At 54.8% G+C, this 19211-nt stretch overlaps 7 protein-coding genes across 7 annotated transcripts; 4 read left to right on the top strand and 3 right to left on the bottom strand.

Moving 5' to 3' along the window:
* The first annotated feature begins 631 nt into the window (after positions 1 to 631).
* DICSQDRAFT_95329 (MFS general substrate transporter) lies at positions 632 to 3188 on the top strand. Its single transcript, XM_007360129.1, has 8 exons — positions 632 to 950; positions 999 to 1189; positions 1244 to 1733; positions 1788 to 1847; positions 1898 to 1991; positions 2060 to 2231; positions 2288 to 2361; positions 2415 to 3188. Exons 1-8 carry the CDS (start codon positions 736 to 738, stop codon positions 3063 to 3065), a joined length of 1947 nt encoding a protein of 648 aa, XP_007360191.1. The 5' UTR covers positions 632 to 735; the 3' UTR covers positions 3066 to 3188.
* Positions 3189 to 3998: 810 nt separating this feature from the next.
* DICSQDRAFT_47643 (60S ribosomal protein L15) lies at positions 3999 to 4825 on the top strand (the record flags this gene model as incomplete). The annotated part of the gene is made up of 5 exons (XM_007359849.1): positions 3999 to 4075; positions 4132 to 4286; positions 4340 to 4530; positions 4584 to 4670; positions 4730 to 4825. The coding sequence occupies 5 exons, from the start codon at positions 3999 to 4001 to the stop codon at positions 4823 to 4825; spliced, it is 606 nt and encodes a 201-aa protein (XP_007359911.1).
* A 694-nt stretch (positions 4826 to 5519) lies between these two features.
* Positions 5520 to 7507, top strand: DICSQDRAFT_164520 (glycoside hydrolase family 16 protein; the record flags this gene model as incomplete). Its single annotated transcript, XM_007360128.1, has 14 exons — positions 5520 to 5764; positions 5825 to 5860; positions 5921 to 5932; positions 6008 to 6124; positions 6184 to 6218; positions 6270 to 6311; positions 6365 to 6411; positions 6467 to 6539; positions 6600 to 6643; positions 6695 to 6854; positions 6906 to 7046; positions 7114 to 7128; positions 7203 to 7285; positions 7352 to 7507. The coding sequence occupies 14 exons, from the start codon at positions 5520 to 5522 to the stop codon at positions 7505 to 7507; spliced, it is 1206 nt and encodes a 401-aa protein (XP_007360190.1).
* Positions 7508 to 7806: 299 nt separating this feature from the next.
* DICSQDRAFT_45990 (sure-like protein) lies at positions 7807 to 9168 on the bottom strand (the record flags this gene model as incomplete). The annotated part of the gene is made up of 7 exons (XM_007359748.1): positions 7807 to 8453; positions 8521 to 8554; positions 8608 to 8670; positions 8738 to 8838; positions 8867 to 8926; positions 8982 to 9029; positions 9081 to 9168. Coding segments are annotated over 7 exons (1041 nt in total), but the record flags the coding sequence as incomplete, so codon positions are not given.
* Positions 9169 to 9589: 421 nt separating this feature from the next.
* On the bottom strand, positions 9590 to 10960 carry DICSQDRAFT_47723 (GAMM1 protein; the record flags this gene model as incomplete). The annotated part of the gene is made up of 7 exons (XM_007359856.1): positions 9590 to 9645; positions 9699 to 9939; positions 9991 to 10164; positions 10230 to 10470; positions 10527 to 10698; positions 10752 to 10839; positions 10910 to 10960. 7 exons carry the CDS (start codon positions 10958 to 10960, stop codon positions 9590 to 9592), a joined length of 1023 nt encoding a protein of 340 aa, XP_007359918.1.
* Positions 10961 to 12058: 1098 nt separating this feature from the next.
* DICSQDRAFT_151126 (uncharacterized protein) lies at positions 12059 to 13023 on the bottom strand. The gene is made up of 2 exons (XM_007360127.1): positions 12926 to 13023; positions 12059 to 12860 (listed from the first exon to the last, which is right to left on the bottom strand). Exons 1-2 carry the CDS (start codon positions 12980 to 12982, stop codon positions 12384 to 12386), a joined length of 534 nt encoding a protein of 177 aa, XP_007360189.1. The 5' UTR covers positions 12983 to 13023; the 3' UTR covers positions 12059 to 12383.
* Positions 13024 to 13245: 222 nt separating this feature from the next.
* Positions 13246 to 18958, top strand: DICSQDRAFT_158433 (uncharacterized protein; the record flags this gene model as incomplete). Its single annotated transcript, XM_007360126.1, has 20 exons — positions 13246 to 13912; positions 14049 to 14591; positions 15071 to 15146; positions 15216 to 15241; positions 15337 to 15503; positions 15606 to 15957; positions 16009 to 16062; positions 16116 to 16495; positions 16568 to 16580; positions 16645 to 16794; positions 16855 to 16956; positions 17639 to 17954; positions 18008 to 18061; positions 18111 to 18140; positions 18193 to 18288; positions 18339 to 18396; positions 18460 to 18522; positions 18576 to 18686; positions 18745 to 18798; positions 18857 to 18958. The coding sequence occupies 20 exons, from the start codon at positions 13246 to 13248 to the stop codon at positions 18938 to 18940; spliced, it is 3396 nt and encodes a 1131-aa protein (XP_007360188.1). The 3' UTR covers positions 18941 to 18958.
* Positions 18959 to 19211: the final 253 nt, after the last annotated feature.

Below are 19211 nucleotides of genomic sequence, written 5' to 3'. Positions count from 1 at the left end.
AATACATCTGCTGATCAGGGCAATAGTACGTCTCTAGTGTTGCGTGTGAAGTCCCAAAGTCTGATGGCTGCCGCATCTAGTAGGTTGTCCCGCGTTTATCGATTGTCCTTGATTAAGACTGTGAGTACCCAGTTTCAACGCTACAGTGTACTGCTAATCCTTTCTAAGCAGAACTGAAATATCGACATGGTGAGTGCATATATGCATGTATTGCGCGTGCCATCTCAGCTGTGTCTGATGTCCAATTGTAAGCCAGTATCGGCGGCTACGGGTATGATGTGATTGGGTTAGGGTTGATTGGGCCGGTCTGTATGATATATAGAGAAGTCCGGATGTAGCGTAGGAGAGTCGCCATTTGAATATATATTCATTTCGATCTAATTCAATCTGGCTGCCAATATCGGGACGAATACTAAGCGCCAAGCTGGGCACCAAAAATGGATATGAATAATAAGATACAAAATTGTATATCCCATTTGATCCCATGTTACGCAGGGTGCGGAATGTCTAAGTAATATGTGGGGAACATGGTCGGAATGTGAGGGGAAGGCAGTTAATACCATGACATCCTCTAAACCTGCGGAATGTGGTGGGAACACGCTGGGAATGTGGCGGTAATGTGCTCATCCTCTCCGTGTTCCCCAACCTCTGTAATCTGGCGCTTCACGCGGTGTGGGCGAGTGTAGAGCCATACATCCGCAGTGCGGCCCCCACAGTAGTGCTCCTCGTCTTCTCATGTCCGCTCCTGAACTTCCCTTACATACGCCCCTTCTCCGCGACACAGACCCGGAGGACGAGCAAGCGGACGGTACGATAGAGGACATTGTGGATGAGAGCGGCGATGTCGTATTGCTGCACGAGGGTCGTAATCCTCCCACACCCTCGCGAGCATACTTCATCCGGTCATTGGCACTCTTGTGTGCATGTTCACTCAGTGTCGGGAGTCATTAGTACGCATGCTCTTGCCTACTGTATATACACGTTCTCATCGTGCGCAGTGCAACGTATATCCTTGGCCCTCTCAAATCCCGTCTCTCTCGAGAAATGGGAACGAACAACACCGAGTTCTCCCTCCTCATCTCCGCGTTCTCCCTGAACAGCACCTGGACACCACTCGTAGGCGGGCTTCTCGCTAGCCGCCTCGGGACGACATTCACGAGTATAATGGCTACTGGAGTTATCTTCCTAGGTGTGTATATTTGACAAGGACGAAGGGACGACGCTTATACGACTACTACACAAGGTCAAGCAACCCTCCTGGTCGGACATCTCTCGGACAGTGTCCGTGTGATGGCCCTCGGAATGTTCATCTTCGGCCTTGGTGTCAGCCCATTGGCCGTCGTCCAAGAGACTATCATCGTACGCTTCTTCAAGTCGCATGGTCTCGGTGTATCGCTTGCCCTCGGTCTCGTCGCAGGCAAAGGTGCCTCTTTCATCTCTGCGCTTACATCGTATCCCCTCTCGCAACGCTTCGGGCCCAGCGCGCCATTCGTGGCGTCGGCAGCCCTGACCGCGTTCTCGTTCACTATCAACCTGGTATATCTCTTCGCTTCCAGCTGGTTGGTCCGGGAGTCGGGCACGGAGCTCGAGGCGTCGGAGCTGAATGCTGAGGCTCGGTCGAGAGCGGCCGCTGCGTCGGGCATCTCTTCGGAGGCCGAAGCGTTGAAGGAGGTCGCGAAGAAGCGGATGGTCTACCTGAGGGACATCACCAAGCTCGGTGATGTCTTCTGGGCGTGAGTAGCATTCGTGGCTTGCTGCAGGAGGGAGAGGCTCAGCATAACAACTAGATATATCGGCCTTAACGTTTTGTGTGGGACAGTTTGGGCACCGTTCCACCATCTTGCGGCGTGAGTTTGTCCCGCACGGTTCACAGTAGTTCTCGACTAACACCCCTCAGAAACATCCTACAGCGTAGATTTGAGCTCCCTGAAGCCGATGCAAGCATGAAAGCGTCGTACCTTTTGTCTGGCAGCGTCCTGCTCTACCCCATTGTCAGTATCCGGATTTGGACATCCCAAACATACTCGAACCTTGCGGTGGTTGATTATTTTGCCTGCAGACCGGGCTCGTCGTGGACCGGGTGAAGAAACGCAACTTCGTCATCCAGTTGTTCTTGCTGTCGGGACTGTTAACGCTAGGCTGCTACGTCTGGCTCGCCTTACCCCCGTCCTGGACGAAGACGCCTATCCCTGCTATTGCTTCATTCGCCTTCGGAAATGGGTTTTCTCCACGTAAGCTTGTCATTGTTGGTAAGGCCCTAGCAGCTATGTACTCATGGGTCAAACAGTGTTATTGGTGGTCATGGTCCCGCGTATTGTCCCATCAAAATACGTGTCAACGACATTGGGCGCGCACAAAGCGGTAAGTCTTTCAGTATCCTGACTATCCGGAACGACTTGTAATATGCTGTGAAGTTGGAGCAGACTGGGGCGACGATTTTCCAGACTCTTGCAGGCCTGACTCTGGACATCAAGAAGCCTCCGACGGAGAGGGTGCTGCCTGATCAAGATGACGAGGACGTGCAGTATCTGCTCAACACCTTCGTGCTCTTCAACGTTCTGGAGGTCTTCGCCATCGTCGGTCTCGCTTACCTAGACCACAAACAGAAGGAGAGGGTCGTCCGTCGCGCGAGCACCATCAATCTGCCCGGGAGCCCAGACGATAGCGAGGGAGAAGATAGCGCGGTGAAGCCCGCAAGGACAGAGGGCGGAGACGATTGGCAGACAGAACGTTCCGCTGACTCACCAGCGCATATGAGAAGAGGAAGTAGCTTCTCTCGTCTACCCCGTGCTTCACCGTCATCTTCAGAGCAAAACATCCCTCTACTAGGAGGCGGTGCGCATACGTCAACACCGCGCGGCAGTCGATATTTCAACGATGCGGCCGTGTTGGGGAGTACGGATGACCGGCCGGTGAAGGCCAGGAGAACGAGAAGGACTAGGGGCGAAGTCGGGAGAGGAGAGGTCTTCGCGATCATGTCAGGGATGCTCATTGCGTCTGCATGGGTGCTGTTCATGGGTACGGCATGGTATCGATTACGATCTAAGGAGGATCGGGGAGGCTAGGGCAAGTTGCTTGTGATGCCTATTGACGGACACTCGGTTAGGACTACCACTGTATTTGTAGTCTTCTCACAGATAGATTAATGCACATGTATAGTCGACAGTGCAGAACAGGATTGATACAGCTCGCTATATGCACACAACGAAGAGGGCACGACGTTGCTCATCAGGTCGATATCCTGAAGCAGTCTCCTGGCCACTTTGATGGACGCAGGGTTGAGAAGCAGTATAGAAGGTCATGAGTGCTGCTTGCGAATGGCTTTGTGCGCTTTCCTTGTGACAGGCCGCGCTGAACAGAGGGAGGGCGTGGCAATCGAAGGCGACGCTTACCAGCTGCATTCTGACATTTGTATAGGTCAACAGAGAATCCTTGGCCTCTAGCAAAGTAACGACAACCGAGCTCCTTGGAGCAACATCCCATCATCTTGCACTTCCCGCATTCACAGCTAGTCAGCTTGCGCGTATCACCAGAGAGAGCACATTTGAGGGACAGCACTACATATTCTGATGGCATCGTAGCTTTCCATCTTGGGGTAAGTAGCGCATGGATGCTCTCCGATGGCCTCGCGCGGTTCGCCCGACATCTTCTGTGCGGGTTGCGCGCGCCAGTGGACGAGGTCGGCGGTACTGAAGGCGCGTCGAGACTGTAGCGCCGGTCGCTTGTGGAATTGCACGTGGTCATTTCGGCGTTCTCCGATCATCCACGCAGGAGCCGTTGGCCTGCCAGTACCCAAAGCAGCTCGACGACCCCCCGACTATCCTCAAGACTCAAGAGGTGAGCACTGAAATCTACACCAGATTGCATAGGAGTTGTCCTAGATGCTGCTACTCGATACCGGGAACGAATGAATGGCGAGAAGAGGGTGGATGGGCGACTGGGCCTCTGGATGTGGCCCGTCTGATATTGAGACTGACTTTTCGTCCTCAGCCCGCAAGATGGGAGCCTACAAGTACATCGGCGAGCTGTACAAAAAGAAGCAGTCGGATGTCCTCCGATTCCTTCTCCGTGTCCGGTGCGTTGCGATTGCGTTGGATAGTCGAACGACCGTCATCCTGACGAAGATGCTAGGTGCTGGGAGTACCGCCAGCTGAACGTCATCCACCGCGCTTCGCGCCCCTCCCGCCCTGACAAGGCTCGCCGCCTCGGGTACAAGGCTAAGCAGGGCTATGTCATCTACCGTGTCCGCGTCCGTCGCGGTAACCGCAAGAAGCACGTTCCCAAGGGTGCGCAAAATCTCTGTGCGGAGAAGGGAGCTGGTCGCTGAAGCCTTGTATAGGTGCCACCTACGGCAAGCCCGTTCGTCAGGGTGTCAACCAGATCAAGCCTCAGCGCGGCTTGAGGAGTGTCGCCGAGGAGCGTGTTGGCAGGAGGTGCGGTAACCTCCGTGTCCTCAACTCCTACTGGATCAACCAGGACGGCGTTTACAAGTACTACGAGGTCATCCTCGTCGACCCCAACCACAAGGCTGTCAGTACACGTTGGATTCTCATTTTCCATGTTTTGTACTCACAATGTTGCAGATCCGCCGCGACCCCAGAATCAACTGGATCACCAAGCCTGTCCACAAGCACCGCGAGGCTCGTGGTCTCACCTCCATTGGCAAGCAGGTCCGTATCAGTATGGGTAATCGGCCGGAATGGCTACTGAATACACATTCGTTATGCAGAACCGCGGTCTTGGCAAGGGTCACCGCTACAATCACACTCCGGGCTGGTCGACTTGGAAGAAGCACAACACCCTCAGCCTCCGTCGCTACCGGTGATCTGTCGTTGTACTTGTTTTGTCATACACTCCGTCTCCTTCCCGCTATATCACACTGTGCACTCATGTCCTCTCATGCTCGTTATGGATGTATGTCTCCGTGCGGCTTGCCCAAAAGAGGTCGTCGCCTCCTGTACTGTCTTTCCTTGATCAGGTGATGCTGGTCATTGTAGCGTGCTTCAGTCATCGGAACCTCTGCGTCAAACGACGTCTAAGTATAAGTCGTGCCGCGGCGTATCCTGCTGGACGATCAGGCAACGTGCCTGTTTGAGAAAGCCTGAGCACCACGAGCCAGACACGTTCACAGTCATTGGGTGGAGCCGGCCATCCCGCAGCTCTGGGAGTGTCGCGAAGGGCCACGAAAAACGGCCATGTCAAATTGCAGGCTCTTGGGTAATCGGAGCAGAGTCGGACGATCCTCAAGCGCGAAGGGCGACTCTGATCAAAACCCTCCGTCGAGCTCGACGTATAGGCAACCATCGGCTTGCTTTCTTGGACGATCGTCAGTACACCTACCTCGCTGTTCTTGAAGGGGTACGCTGTCTTGCGGCGCATGTCAGGTCCCTGGCGCCGTGGAACATCTTCATTAACTGGTGTTCCGGATCTACGAGCTTCTCTCGTCTCGGCTATATAAGCAGTCCTGCCGGCACCTGCTAGGGTTTCCCAACCAGTACTCCGCTCTTGCTTAGATTGTAATGCTTTCTGTCCTTCCTTTGACGCTTCTGTCATTGCTCTCCGCTATCGGATTTGCTTCCGGCTCGTCTCGTTCGGTTTCGGGGCAGTCCTTTGCCCAGACTGGCCTGCTCTTGCTCTTGCAGCATGTCGGTCTAACCAATGGTGTCTCCTTGGACAGCCGGGCAAACAACTTGCAGACAGACACCAACGGGTCGAGTTTCATTTGGACGATCCAGGACACGTATGAGGGGAAGACCTTTTTTGAGTGCGTCCGTCCGCTACAAAGCCGCCTCGGTGGCGTCGACTGATCGGGAACGTATTGCAGTACGTTCGATTTCTTCACGGGCAGTGATCCTACACAGTACGTCTCCTCCCCAATTGAACATTCGTGAAGCGTTCTGACTCGGGATGTTCTTTGTAGTGGCATGGTGAAGTGAGTGCCCGTTATGTTGCTGTCATACACTCTCGCCTCACCTATTACCCTCCCTCGCGCTCGCCTCACTCCCAGCTATACTGACCGGGAGACGGCCCTTGCGAATAATCTCACGTTCATCACGGACGATGGCAAAGTTATCATGAAAGGAGACGACACCACCACGCTTGCTTCAGGAGTTTACCGTAATAGGTCAGTCTGGGACGTACATCTTCTGCCCATACGGTAGTTCACGTCCTGTACTTTACCAGCGTGCGTATCTCTAGCCAGAAACAATACAACACGGGTGAGCCACTATCCAAGCTGTCAACGAGTACGATCTTTGACGTACTGGCAGGTCTGTTCATCCTGGACCTGAATCACGCCCCTTGGGGTTGCGGTACGTCGGAGGACAGTTTCTTTGTATCAGGCTAATTGCTAAGCGGCGAACAGGTGTATGGCCTGCCTGGTGGACACTGGGCGGTGGTCAATGGCCCTACGTCAGTAATATAGTATTGTCTACTGTTCAACGGTTTCTGACGTCAAAGCCCACAGACTGGCGAGATTGATATCATTGAGGGCGTGCACGATAACGCACACAACCAGGTGACATGGCATACTGGCCCCAGTAAGTCCACTCATTTCAGCAATGTGTCGCTCTCACATCGCTGATTTTGCATACCTACAGATTGCACGCTGAACACGAATGCGACGTTCACCGGCACCGTGGTTGTATGTCCTTGTGGGCGCGATATATGCTCTGATGCTGATAGGATTCCACAGACCACAAACGGGCAGCCCAATACGCTTTGCGACGGGACGCTCAACAACAACGCCGGATGCGGTGTCACCGAATGGAGTCGGGCGTCCTATGGCCCAGTCTTCGACGCCCAAGGCGGAGGCGTGTTTGCCATGAAGTGGGATGACCAGGGCATCGCCGTCTGTACGTCTACACGCCCCGCTGTGACGCCATCAAATGCTCACCCTCGTGCAGGGTCGTTCTATCGCGTGGCCGTCCCAGCCGACGTCCTCTCCGGCAATCCTGATCCTTCAAACTGGGGAGAGCCTGTCGCGATGCTGGATCCGAGCGGGTGTGACCCCATCGCGAACTTCGTGAACCACTCGATTGTATTCGGTGCGTAGTGCTTCTTCGCGCCCATTCATTTTCGTGTCCTCGGCTGATCGCGAACGTGGCTCTGCAGACATCACTTTCTGCGGTGAGGCAAACGGGCAAACTCAAAAGGTTCGGGCGGGCCTTGCTGATTTCATTTACCGGTTATCTCTCCTGCAGGCGATTGGGCAGGCAACTCATACGCCACCTCTGGCTGTCCCGGGACGTGTACGGATCGCCTGATGGATCCGAGCAACTTCGTCGTATGTTGCTGTTCGCTCACGTCATACTTGTGTTCCGAGGCTGATCGATACATCCGCGTTTCATAGAACGCGTCCTGGAGCATCAATACCCTGAAGGTGTATCGGAAACAAACCCTTACGGGCCTCGTCAGTGGCGGACAGAGGGAGACGTCCGTACCTGCTCTTCACCAGGTGATCTGGCTGGGAATTGCGCTTCCCATGCTCGCCCTCGTGGTTCTGTAGATTGTGGAGGGCGGATGCTGCGCGTGTGCCCCATGACACTCAAGCTCCGTGACTCTACCTCTCGACGAACTCAGAGGACTACGTAATCACCGTGTGCGCGTTCATAGATGCCGCAGTACGGTTCAGCTCACGATTTCTGACGACTCTTAATGTCGAGATGTACTCTCACGGACACTGAACGAATAGATGCTGTACAACACTTTGTTTTACCAGGACACAGCCTAAGACGCTCGATCGGTGTTTGGCACAGGTCGACTCCCAAGATTTTGACGCATATGTTGCTAGCAATATAGTATATTCTACAGCTTCATTTTCCATACCTTCGTCTTCTCGATTTCCTCCTCCGACTCTACATTCCAATCAATCGGTTCGGCAAATGTGGCACGCATAGGCGTAACGCTGACCCATCCCTTCCGAATGGCCCATCCGTCTGTGCCGACAGGTACGCTAGAAGGGCTGATGAGGTCTGTCATGTCAGGAGCAAACTTGAACACCAATCCACCGACGTCCTTCGGGGTTGTCTGTTGGTCTACGATACCCGTGCGAGTGCCCTTCGGATCTTCGTCAGGGGAGTCGGGCCCTGCCGCAGAGATGGTCTTCTTCGCCGCAGGGTCGCGCTCTTTGTGAGCCTTGAACAGGCGACCATACGAGTTGCGCCAGATGCGCGTCCAGCAGATGGGGAGGCCTGGGTCGCCGAGGAGGCCCTCGATCATGGGAATGTTGATGTTGTAGAGGTCAACCTCGCCCTGCCGCAGCCCGCCCTGGTCCTGGTCCCAGTTGTCCCACAAGTGTTTGATGATACGGGCCCCTAGGCGATGGGCCGGATCATAGTAATTCAGTGGGGTGGGATGGTGAACCGTTCCGTAGGAGATAGCGATGGAGCGGATTTTGGATAACGCAGAAGATAACGCTGCGCCTATAGTTCCGGAGGAGAGCGCAAATGCAGCTGGGAATAGCGCCATACGATTCTTTAGCGATGCTCGGTGAGTGAGCTGCGTAGGCTAGTGTCATACCGGAGCTGTTGCGACCGAGATTAGGTCCGGAGATCTGCAGATAGTGTCAATGATTTTCGATGACAATGCGTTGGGGAGTATGCTAACCAGAAGGTCGATGTCGCCATGGTAGAGGTTGTGGAGGCCTATGTTAGCACAGGTCGCAGGTGTCTGGTAGAAGGCAGGTGGTATCAGCACACTGCTTGTGCATACGAGGACGAGAGAGAAGCCCGCATACACCATCTAAGAGGACCCATTCTCCAACTTCGCCGTCCTTCAGAGGACGAGAAGTCTCGGATATCTCCCCCTCGCCATCTGCCACAGCCAATGAAACGTCTCCTTGAACAAGCCTCCTCAGAATGCGTACCGGGATCTCTTGGGTAGTAGTAGCGACCGGTAATGATATCTTTGATATGATATGCCTTTCCTGCAGCATGTGCAACGTCGCATATGATTCCGAATAGAGGAAGTTGAAGACGTACCGATCCATGATTTCTGCGAGCTGGGGATTACGACCTTCACATCCCACCCTGGACGCACACCATGAGCCACCAAAGTCTCTCTTCCTTTGCTCAAGACACTACCTAGATCTTGTGTGAGGTGACGGTACAAGCCGTAGATGTAGGGCGACTCATGACCGGGAGGACCGTCGTCGTTCTTCAGTACGCCTTCAGTCAATCGGGATCGAGCGCACAAACGGTTAGACAGATGCACTTGCAGTTAACAACACCCTCGGTTTAGTAGAAGATGACGATGTCATAGCAGACAGTACGAGTACAAGAAGTTCGAGACGACAGACAGGAACCAAGAGGGAGGAGTGGTCTGGGCGAGAGTCTCGCTTCAGCCACATCGGTGCCACCCTCGGTACAGATCGGCCCGGAGGCCATCGAGAGCGCCCTCCCCTCGGCCAGCCTTTGGCTGGTTCCGCAGCGCATGGCTGCGTGCGTACCGTCCAAGTACGATGGCAACTGTCACAAGACAGTTGTACTCAGCATGGCGCTGAGATCGACCTACTGGAGGTCGATTGCACGTCAGAAGCCTCCATTGTATCGCAACCCCCTTCTCCTTGCGCCTCAGATCACAGAGCGTCTCACATGTCGAGAGCGAGGTTTGCCAAACGGAGAACGCCTTCCTTGGTTTTGTTGCCTGACAAAATATGTCGGTTACCCGTTTTTAGAAAGCACAGCCGAGACACTTACCGCCAATGAAACCGCTAGCGTGGACGAAGATGCAGCCCTCGACCCCGGAGAGCTTGGACAAATCGTCATCGCGGACACCGCGCCACTGCTCGGGAAGTGCCTTGCGGCTTTCGAAGCTCTCGGGTGCAACTGGGACGGCCTGAATGCGCCAGTTTCCTCCAGTTTCATCTGGGTAAAGGACGTATATGGGCTTCTCGGCGTCGGGAATTTGAAGAGCTTCCTCGAGTTCGAAAAGGTGTTCCTACATCGCTATCGTAAGAAGCACAATAAATAGGGATCGGTGCATGCTCACCTTCCACGGAGCGAACTGCTCGAAGAGGATGATACGGCCGTTCTGTTCCACCTGCTTGCGCTTCTCCAGAGCGGCGACTACGAGGTCGCGCGCGGGGAGCCAGGCGTCGGCGTAATAGCCGAGCCTGTCCAGGAACTCGTTGCCCACCAACGCCGAGGCCTGCAAGAATTTGGCCTGCGGGCAAACGTTAAAATTTGCGCTTCAACGGCTAACAAAGCAGCCAGGTGGAAACCACTCACGTCGACCGTTGCGGAATCGGTGGACTGGTTCCAAGCAGGATTCAAGTATCCGACACGGGCAGAGATGTCGGTCCTGATGCGGTACTTGGGCTTGAGCTCCGTGGGGTACTGGTTGATGCCATTGTCGATAGCGTCGATCGCCTCGATGTACTCTCTGTAAAGCTTGAGCCAGAGCGTCTCGATCTTCGGGTCTTGCAGCGGGAGCTGCAGCGTGTTGGCAATGATCTCCTTGCCAAAGTGTCTGTCGCAGGCATAGTTCACTACCTGTATATGTCCGTGCTCTTAGCAGACACTCACTTATAGACGAGACCAGCCGAGGAGAGCTTGGTGTCGAAGCCATGACCGAAAACCTCAGTGAAGCCCCTTTGGTGGTGGTCGAAGCGCTGGATCTTCTCGTCGTACACACCCCCGACGTCGACGACGATGTCGCAAGTATCGAGGATAGCCGGGTCCCTCGATCGCTTGAGACCTGAAGAGGAGGCGTTGGGCATGTATACCGCTGCAGCACGACCTGATACGTACCTGCATCCGCATATGCATTGGTCTTCCTCAGGAGGAAGACAGCGAGGGCCTCGTCGCAATGGAATGTACCATTGTGCGTACCAATCGCCTATGCAACAACAATACCGCCGATGAGGCACACTGTCTAGAAGAGCAGGGTGCTGCAGAGCGGCACGCACCTTGGCCTCTAATTTCTGCTTCTTCGCGGGGTGCTCCTGACCAGTCGACATCGTCCTGTAGCCAATGTAGGTCCTCAAAAATGTACTATCGGGATGGTGTAGGCTGCTCGAGGAAAGAGGACGAATGCGCGAGGCCTGCAGCACTCTGAGAAGACTGCACATCGATCAAGGACAAGCTCCGGTTCTCACGGAATACCGTCAAAACTCGCCAACTGGCTAATGCGACTGTGCGATTTTGCACGCCTAGGTGCAATCGAGTCCAAGCACAGATAGAAGTGTTACAGCTGGTTGCGAAATTTATGCCCGACCAACTCCGACGCAGTTTCGACCACGAGAAAATCACAGAGCTCGAGAAAATCAAAAAATTCATGCACTCGCCATTTTGTTCCCCTGTGCTCTTTGAACTTCATATAATCTCTGTAGAAGCGAGTATGAGACCTCACGAACTTGAATGGAGAGCGTAGGACTCCTGGTTCCCGACTTATGCCCTTCGAGAGAAATCACTGGAAGTTTCCTATGGGCGATGAGGTTTCTCACTCAGCCATCTGCGCACCGCCTTGAAACGTCTCTTATAAAAGTAGTGGCTGATGCAGACTAGGTTTTGTGGGTTTACAGGGAGATTTGACACGTTCTTAGCCAGAGCAGTAGGCAGTCTGCCTCCTGGCTCTTGCCAGCGCATCAAGCGCCGGAAGAGGTTCAGACATCGGTATATCATTGTGACTCTCGTGGGCTTCAATGTCGTTTCCCCGCTCTGATATCTGTAACAAAGTATGTTTAGGTGCTCTTGATACCTTTCCAGTACGAACTTCGTCAGCAGACACATCATCAACACTATGCAACGCCGGCAGAGGCAGCATTTAAGTAGCACCTAGTTCCAGTTTTCTCGAGGCACCCTTGCCACACAACGTTCTGTAATAGCCTATATGGACCATCAAAACTGTCTTTGAGGTGAATTACCATCCAAATACTGTCTCTTCCATTCTTGAGAGCCTGTCTGTTTGCTCTGGCCTACCTGCGCAAAGTAGCGCCCGTGAGGTCCTTGCAAAGAGCCTTCTGCGAATGTCGTGAATCACCCTTGTTCATCATGTTTCAGCCTCTTATAGACCTAGAGGGGTTGAGTACCTCGTAATCTAGGTGTTTGATAGTGCAGGGCGATTTATGGGATTTGTTTCATTTTACGATGCAGAAAGTGCACGAGCGTCGTTCGGAGTCGGCTGGCATTAATTCCGCAACCAGCTGTATTATCCTGATCTATGAGAGCGTACGCTATTTGCGAGAAGAGAGCAACGAAAAGCGTGATGCGCACGGGCATGAAACCCGCACGCATACTGTAGTCCAACTACGCGTATAACAATACTGGGTAGATGTCCATGAGGGTCATACAAGAATGTCCGTGCAAAAATGTGAAGATGCGATGTGTCCCTAACCCCAATCCCACCAAACCACTCCCAACGTAGGTCTGCGCCGCCAGACCCTACATCGTCACCAGCGCGGCGCCCGCTGCGACGCCCACGAGCACAGTCAGCAGCAGGTTTGCGTTGTGTATCAGTGCGGCAGCGATGTAGCCGTCCCCAGGACCAAAAATGCCTCCATCACCCGTTGTTCCCGGGCTCGGTGCACCATTAGGAAGGTTGCCACCGCCGTCGATGCTTGCGGGCGCAGTGGTCGGAGGCGAGGTGGAAGTGGAGGTCGAGCTTTGGCCACCCGACGCTCCAGAAGATGCCCCACTCTGGTTAGGCGGTGCAATTGTGCTCGTAGTGAGAGTTGTGGAGGTGATTGTGGAGAGGACACGGTTGGTGCCGAGGACAACGGTGGTGAAGACGGAGGTAATGGTTGTTACTGAAGGCGTAGCGGAGGCGGTGGAGTTCCCGCTTGCTGTAGGCTGCGTGGAGTTACCTGACGTGCCTCCCGATGCGCTCTGTTGTGCAGCCGATGTCGAGTTGGAGGTCGTCTGAGGTGGAGGAAGAGCGGAGGTAAAGAGAACGGAATGTGAGATCGCTGGACGGAGTTACGCACCTGTGCCACGACCAGGAAGGGCAGGAGCAGGAGAGTGAGGACGTGTGCGTAGCGCATCGTTTCGTAACACGGAGGGGAGGACGTTAAGGAGCGAGGCGAGTGCAAGGTTGAAGAGGAGAAGGCGTTGAGGCGTTTTGCAGCTGAGACGGTCGCGGTAAGGGTGGGAGACACCCCCGGCAAGCTCCGGCCCAGGCTCGGGCGCCTAGATGATGATGCCGGAGTGGACGGGGCGACCCCGCATCCCGGGGTATTTCCTAGCTCACTCATGGGTCCCATCCCCCGCGACGGACGGTTGCTGTACGGTTTGCTTTCTTTCCACCATGTCACCCTCGACTCTCTCACCAAACGTTTTACACGTTCTCCTACAGTACATCTCTCCTCCGTCACAGCTAACGCAACCGATACCCCCGCATCTGCTCTCGAAACCGCTGTTACAACGCCACCACTTCCTACACCTCACCCCAGAGCAACCAGATGAGTACCTGTGCTGGCCCTCCTCACCGGAGAGGAAATCCCATGTCCTCGACCTCCTCGAGACGCGCTTTCGGCCATTAGATGACGACCAGCCTACCGTCTACCCTGTCCAGTACTCCTTCGACGGGGAAGACTTTTTCGCGCATGTCGACATTAGTAACGACTCCGGAGAAGGCCCCCGTGTCACATTCCAGTGGGACGAGTCCGGGGAGTGGAAGTATCACAACACAGACTTGATGCCATTCCCACCTGGGAGCCGGGCGGCGCTCGAGGATGTACTCGTTCCACCACCGCCCCCAACCCACGTCTCCGTCCAACCCCTGTCCAGGTCCTCCTACCCCCAAACCTTTCATGTCGACGAGCTGCAAGACGACAGCGACGATGATGACTATTGGAACGCGTATGGCTCCACCGATATAGGAGACAGCCGTTTTGGCCAAAGCACCCCAGGCTCCGCCAAGGACGTTATGTCTTCCGAAGACGCTTACTGGGCTCAGTACGCATCTGTACAGGGTAAGTCGCAACTGTCAATCGACTGCTCTCCTCCCCTTTGCAGTAAACTGCTTCAGTAGTCTGCATGCAAGTGACTTGCCATGGGAGCCCAGTTCGCCAAACCTTGTTAAACTCGATTCTCACACCGCTTAACCAGGTACAGCTGACTCCACTATACCCTCGCCTGTACCCCGTCGGAAGCCTCTGGCAGCAGCTCAGCAGGCAGACAGCCAGAAGGTGATGGAATCGCCCATGCCTTTTCCAGTTCCCGTGCGAGTTCCGTCGGAAGACACGTATGCGGAGCCACTGCCAATCCCGCAAGGGATCATGACACGCCCGCGAAGCAACTCCCGCTGGGATCCCGCAGACGCGACGACGTTGGCGCACTTGTTGTCAACCATATCGCCACGTGAGAGTCCCGCGCCGAGTCCTGCGCTCGACGGCCAGTTCGATGTCGACCTCGACGCGGAGGAGGACAGCTCACCGACCGTGGGTGGAAGTAATGACTCGGATCTAGCGTCACCGCCCGCCCTGGGCCTGAACGGCATTGATGTCCTCGCGACAGCCCCTGTGGCCACCGGCGGCCCGCCCGTGTCTGTAGTGGGCGACATCGAAGGAGGTGGCTTGGTGGAGGGCATCGGTGGCGGGGCCGTTCTTGCCGAAAATGAGGACGAGGCTGACCTCCGAGCTGCACTGCAGGGTGTGTGGAAGATGTGGAGGAAAGCGAGGAGTAGAGCGGGTGGCCCAAATGCCCTCTCCGGGGATAGCGAGGCCAGAGAACTATTCTTGCGGACTGCCCAGCTTGTAGCGGAGGGAGCTTAGGCGGGCTCTTAGGCAGCGTTCATGAAGGGCATTGTATCATAGCATCCCAGCAACGTTGTACGTAGCTCTGACAGGTGCAACATGCAACACGATCTTGTTCTAGTCCGCATACATGACGACCCGACTATGTGGACGTACGTTGTGAGGCTCGTATATGATACCCACGATCGTCATGGCCAAGTCATATATTCCTTGTGTTTTTGTCGCAGCCGCGCGCTTGAGCGCTTAGATCCACAGCCCGATCCAATTACGGTCGAGGTTGCGGGCCGCAGCGACTCTGCCGCGCACTATTTAACCTGACTCCGCCCCTCCACTCATGCAAACACCTTCACCACCCTAACTCAAAACAATTTCAAGCTAAAGACCAGTCCTGGCCGTCAAACAGGGCTATGGATGATGACAACGTAACGAAATTCTCGGACTTCACAGTCTGGTGTGTACCCACCATTGTTCTTCCGCTCCCCGAGGCCGCGCGCTCAAACTGTCTGCGACACTACTGCAGGAAACGACTTCTCGAAGACCAGACGGGTGCGTTTGCTCCGCGGGAGCCTTCGATCCTCCCTAGGGTCGCGGACTGATGCCGTATGCTCGCACGCTCTCGCGCGGACTGTGCCGCTTGACAGCTCTTTTCGAGAAGACTTATACCAAAAACGAGCAGCTCGATGCGCGGGTGGAGGAGCTCGAGCGGGAGCTGTCGGTATGGAAAGAAGCCTTTAAGACCGCGGACGGCGACAGGAAGGTGCTCAACAAGACCGTCCTCAAGCTCGAGCGAAGCATCGACGCGCTCAAGGTGCGTGCTAGCCACTCTGCGATCCGGGATTCAACACCGACACTCCGCAACCCCCTTCTATTTGTTGATCCGTCCGCTTCTGCGTCTTCGGCTGCGCTGCAGGAGGACAATCCGTTGATTCTCTGCCTCATCGATGGCGATGGGAACATATTCTCCTCGGACCTCATTAAGCAAGGTCAATTCGGCGGTCGGCAAGCCGCAGCACTGCTCACTAAGGGCCTTACGGATTACCTCGCGTCTGTCGACCCCACCGAAGCGTCCTTCCCCGGGCGTGGCCAGATATGGTTGACCATCTATCTCAACAAGAATGGCCTGCTGGAGACCCTCACGAGCAACCTCGTGTGCACCGCGGAGGAGTTCGAGGCGTTTGTCCTTGGGTTCAATCAGGCGTCCCCCCTGTTCTCCATCGTTGACGTCGGAAACGGGAAGGAGGCAGCCGACTCTAAGATAAAGGGTGCGTGATGGTGTCTCTCGTCTTGGATCTTGCACGACAACTAGTGAGCAGAGTGCCTTCGCGTCTTCACGCGTTTCCCTCAGATCACAAGGGTCTTCTTTGGTGGTACGCCATATCGCCCTTTTGCAGCGTCTTCGGCATGCCTCACTTTGACGCAGGTGCACACGATAACGGATACACCTCGACCCTTAACCTTCTGCAGAATGAAGGCCTTCTGGATAAGGTCGTTCTGCTCAAGGGCTATAAAGAGCTCGCGCACGAGATAAACAGCCTCCGCCTGCCGCAGCTCGAGGTCGACGGCGTCTTCATCAAGAAGAAGCTGCAGACGAATGGAAAACAGAAAGCGGCTGTTGCCGCGTCCTCTTCAGCTACGAATGCTGCACCGGCCACTCTCAACAAATCACCCAAGAAGCAACCTCTGACTCCGGCGTCGTCGGAGAGTGAGACAGCGCGCCAGGGGAACCCGTCTGTGACAATAGCGCAGATTACAAAGCCTGCCACCCCAGTAAAGAAGCCGAGGCAACTTGACCCTAATCAGGCACGCATATCGCTTTGGGCGTCGTCAGCTTCTGTAGCATATGGACTGACGTGTGAATGTCGTCTGACATAGCCTCTTCACAAGCGTAAGTTCTGTTGTGTCTCTTTGTCATTATGCCGGCAGTCATTGACAGGGGATTCATGTGGCAGAGAAACCTCCCCCTTGCAACTTCTTCTACTTGGCAAGGTGTAGCAACGGGGACAACTGCAAGTATGAGCACAGTTACCCCTTGACCCTTGACCAGGTTGCAGAGCTGCGCGTTAACGCCAAAAAGTGGCCGTGCCCTGCCATCAACAATGGTATATGATGTCCATGGTCGTCGTCACCTTATCCCTATTGACACTGAGGCCGTGTATCAGGAAACAGATGCCCTCTTGGTGACAATTGCATCATGAACCACTTTTGTCCTAAGGGCCCCAAGTGCATGTTCCGGAAACAGGGCAAATGCAAGTTCGTCGGCAGTAAGTTGATACTCCGTCTTCCGAATGTTCCATGTGCTCACACGGCCTCTCAGAGAACATGCATGATCGGCCGCAAGATCGACTGGACTCTTCTTCTGTCGGAACGGCCAGCCCCATGTCGCAGCCACTTTTTGAGGCGCCCCCACTGTCCCCTCTCGCCAGCCCATTTGGGGGCCACTCATTCCGGATTCCTACTTACGAGGGTGTCGATGCCAGGCCATTCTCTCCACAAGGCTACTCCCAGAACTATCTAGGGTTCCAAGAATTCACGCCAGGATATTAGGGGCTAGAGCCGCTCTGCTGACGCTAATCCAATGGGCGCCGATCCTTCATGGGGGGGGGGGAGTCTTGCGCGTTGTGCGCAGTATACATTCGTTGTAGCTATCGTCGCCTATCATTTTATGCACTTGAATACGGTCTCGTTTCATCCTCCGTTATGTTTGCCAGAGGTCTCGGCTGTCTAGTGAGGCGGCTACTACAGAATCCAGATACGCGATCACGTGTGTATAACGTTAAGTTGGATGGATGGGCGCCAAGTGTCCCGGTGTCGCGTCTTGTCTGCCTCCACCACTCCCTGTTCTCCCCACACTTGACGGTCTCACAATGGATTATGAGGCCGAGAGAAGGGCTCGCATTGCTGATAACCATGCTATGCTCGCCGCTCTTGGCATTCAGCCGCTAGCGCCACCCAAGAAGCCACGCAAAACTCGCCTCGACCAATCCAAGAAACGCGGCACCAAGCGCGACGAGCCTCCCACAAATGGCGACGACAACGCAGAAGAGCGGGCGCAAAAGACTGCGAAGGTCGAGGGCGACGATGGAAACGTGCAGGGACTTCGGAGGAGCGCGCGGAACAGAGGGAGTAAGACCAACTATGATGAGAACGGGGACAATGCGAGTGCCGCCGCTCGTGCCCTTCCGAAGGTGGTCAGCGCGGGTGCGCAGCGAGCTGCGATGATCGACGCGCCGAGAGATCAAGTGAAGCGGCTACACGATCCGTGAGTGTCTACTGCGTGCTGGGCCAGCAAGTGAAGTTGACAGCCGTCTCTAGGAAGACCTATGGAGCCATCCCGGGAGTACCAATCGGTACCTGGTGGGAGACGCGGTGAGCTTCAATATGTTATGACGCGCGATACGTATTGAACTATCAACAGGGAAGCGTGCAGCAAGGATGCTATACATGCGTAAGCCATCCCATGTGCTCCCTCGTCACGCGTCGTGCTAATTCAATGACAGACCTTGGGTCGCCGGTATCTCTCCGGGTCCTCAAGGCGCGTATTCGATCGCTTTGTCCGGTGGTTATGAAGACGACCAAGACTATGGGGACGGATTGTATGCTCATTCCTCCTGCTATATGTAGCATGGCACCCATGACTTTGCAGTACGTACACTGGCTCGGGTGGTCGTGATCTCAAGGGCACAAAGGACAAGCCAAAGAACGTCAGTTACTCCTGCCTAACCTGCCTAACGAACGCTTGGTATACTGACCTTCAGGCCTGGCAGTTGCGCACTGCCCCTCAAAGCTGCGACCAGACCTTCGATAACAAGTTCAATGCTGCACTGAAGGTGTGCATCGTATCTGCACCCTCTGTCTTTACTTCTCATAACACTTGAATCAGAGGTCCTGCGAAACGAAGAAGCCTGTGCGCGTCATCCGCGGGTTCAAGCTCCCCTCGCCATACGCGCCTGCCGAAGGGTACCGCTACGATGGGCTGTACACAGTTGAAGCTGTATGTACTTCCCGGGTGTCCTAACACTAACGACTTCAGGTTGATGACACACCCTTAGTGCTCTCGGGAACGAGGTCTCGAAGGATATCTAGTCTGCAAGTTTGTATTCAAGGCACGTGCTTTCCGTTCCCACCAAGTGCGGAGCAGGCCCTGATAGAGAACCACGATAGCGGGTGCCTGGGCAACCCCCTTTCTTGACATATGGCGATGACGAGGAAGAAGACAAGGAAGACGAAGAAGAAATGACTGATTAGGACCTTCATCACCACAAGGGCAGACGCCGCGGAAGAACATGACAGTGCTGAAGATGCAGACGAAAAGATCGTAGGCGACTCCTTCAAGCGTAGTGATGCTGCGATCAAGAATGGAATCGACGCCACCAAAGTTGACGAGTGATGTAGCCCGACTCGACGTCGGGGATTTTTGGATTATCTCACGGAATGGGTCTCGATGCTTGCCATATACCAACTGCTTCCTTGCTATCACCTTTGCTGTCTGCTGGTTTGTGCTGATTGTAACATCTGA

The sequence above is a fragment of the Dichomitus squalens genome (genome assembly GCF_000275845.1).
Source record: "Dichomitus squalens LYAD-421 SS1 unplaced genomic scaffold DICSQscaffold_1, whole genome shotgun sequence".
NCBI classification, from domain to species: Eukaryota; Fungi; Basidiomycota; class Agaricomycetes; order Polyporales; family Polyporaceae; genus Dichomitus; species Dichomitus squalens.
This window is presented reverse-complemented; position numbering and strand designations above follow the sequence as displayed.

Bases quoted from the DNA above. Each gene is read 5' to 3' on its own strand.
- DICSQDRAFT_95329 (XM_007360129.1), top strand. From the start codon at position 736: ATGTCCGCTCCTGAACTTCCCTTACATACGCCCCTTCTCCGCGACACA. The intron at 1,190-1,243 runs GTGTGTATATTT...CTACTACACAAG, and splicing joins TACTGGAGTTATCTTCCTAG to GTCAAGCAACCCTCCTGGTC. The intron at 1,734-1,787 runs GTGAGTAGCATT...CATAACAACTAG, and splicing joins CTCGGTGATGTCTTCTGGGC to ATATATCGGCCTTAACGTTT.
- DICSQDRAFT_151126 (XM_007360127.1), bottom strand. From the start codon at position 12,982: ATGCGCTACGCACACGTCCTCACTCTCCTGCTCCTGCCCTTCCTGGTC. The intron at 12,861-12,925 runs GTGCGTAACTCC...CCTCCACCTCAG, and splicing joins CCTTCCTGGTCGTGGCACAG to ACGACCTCCAACTCGACATC.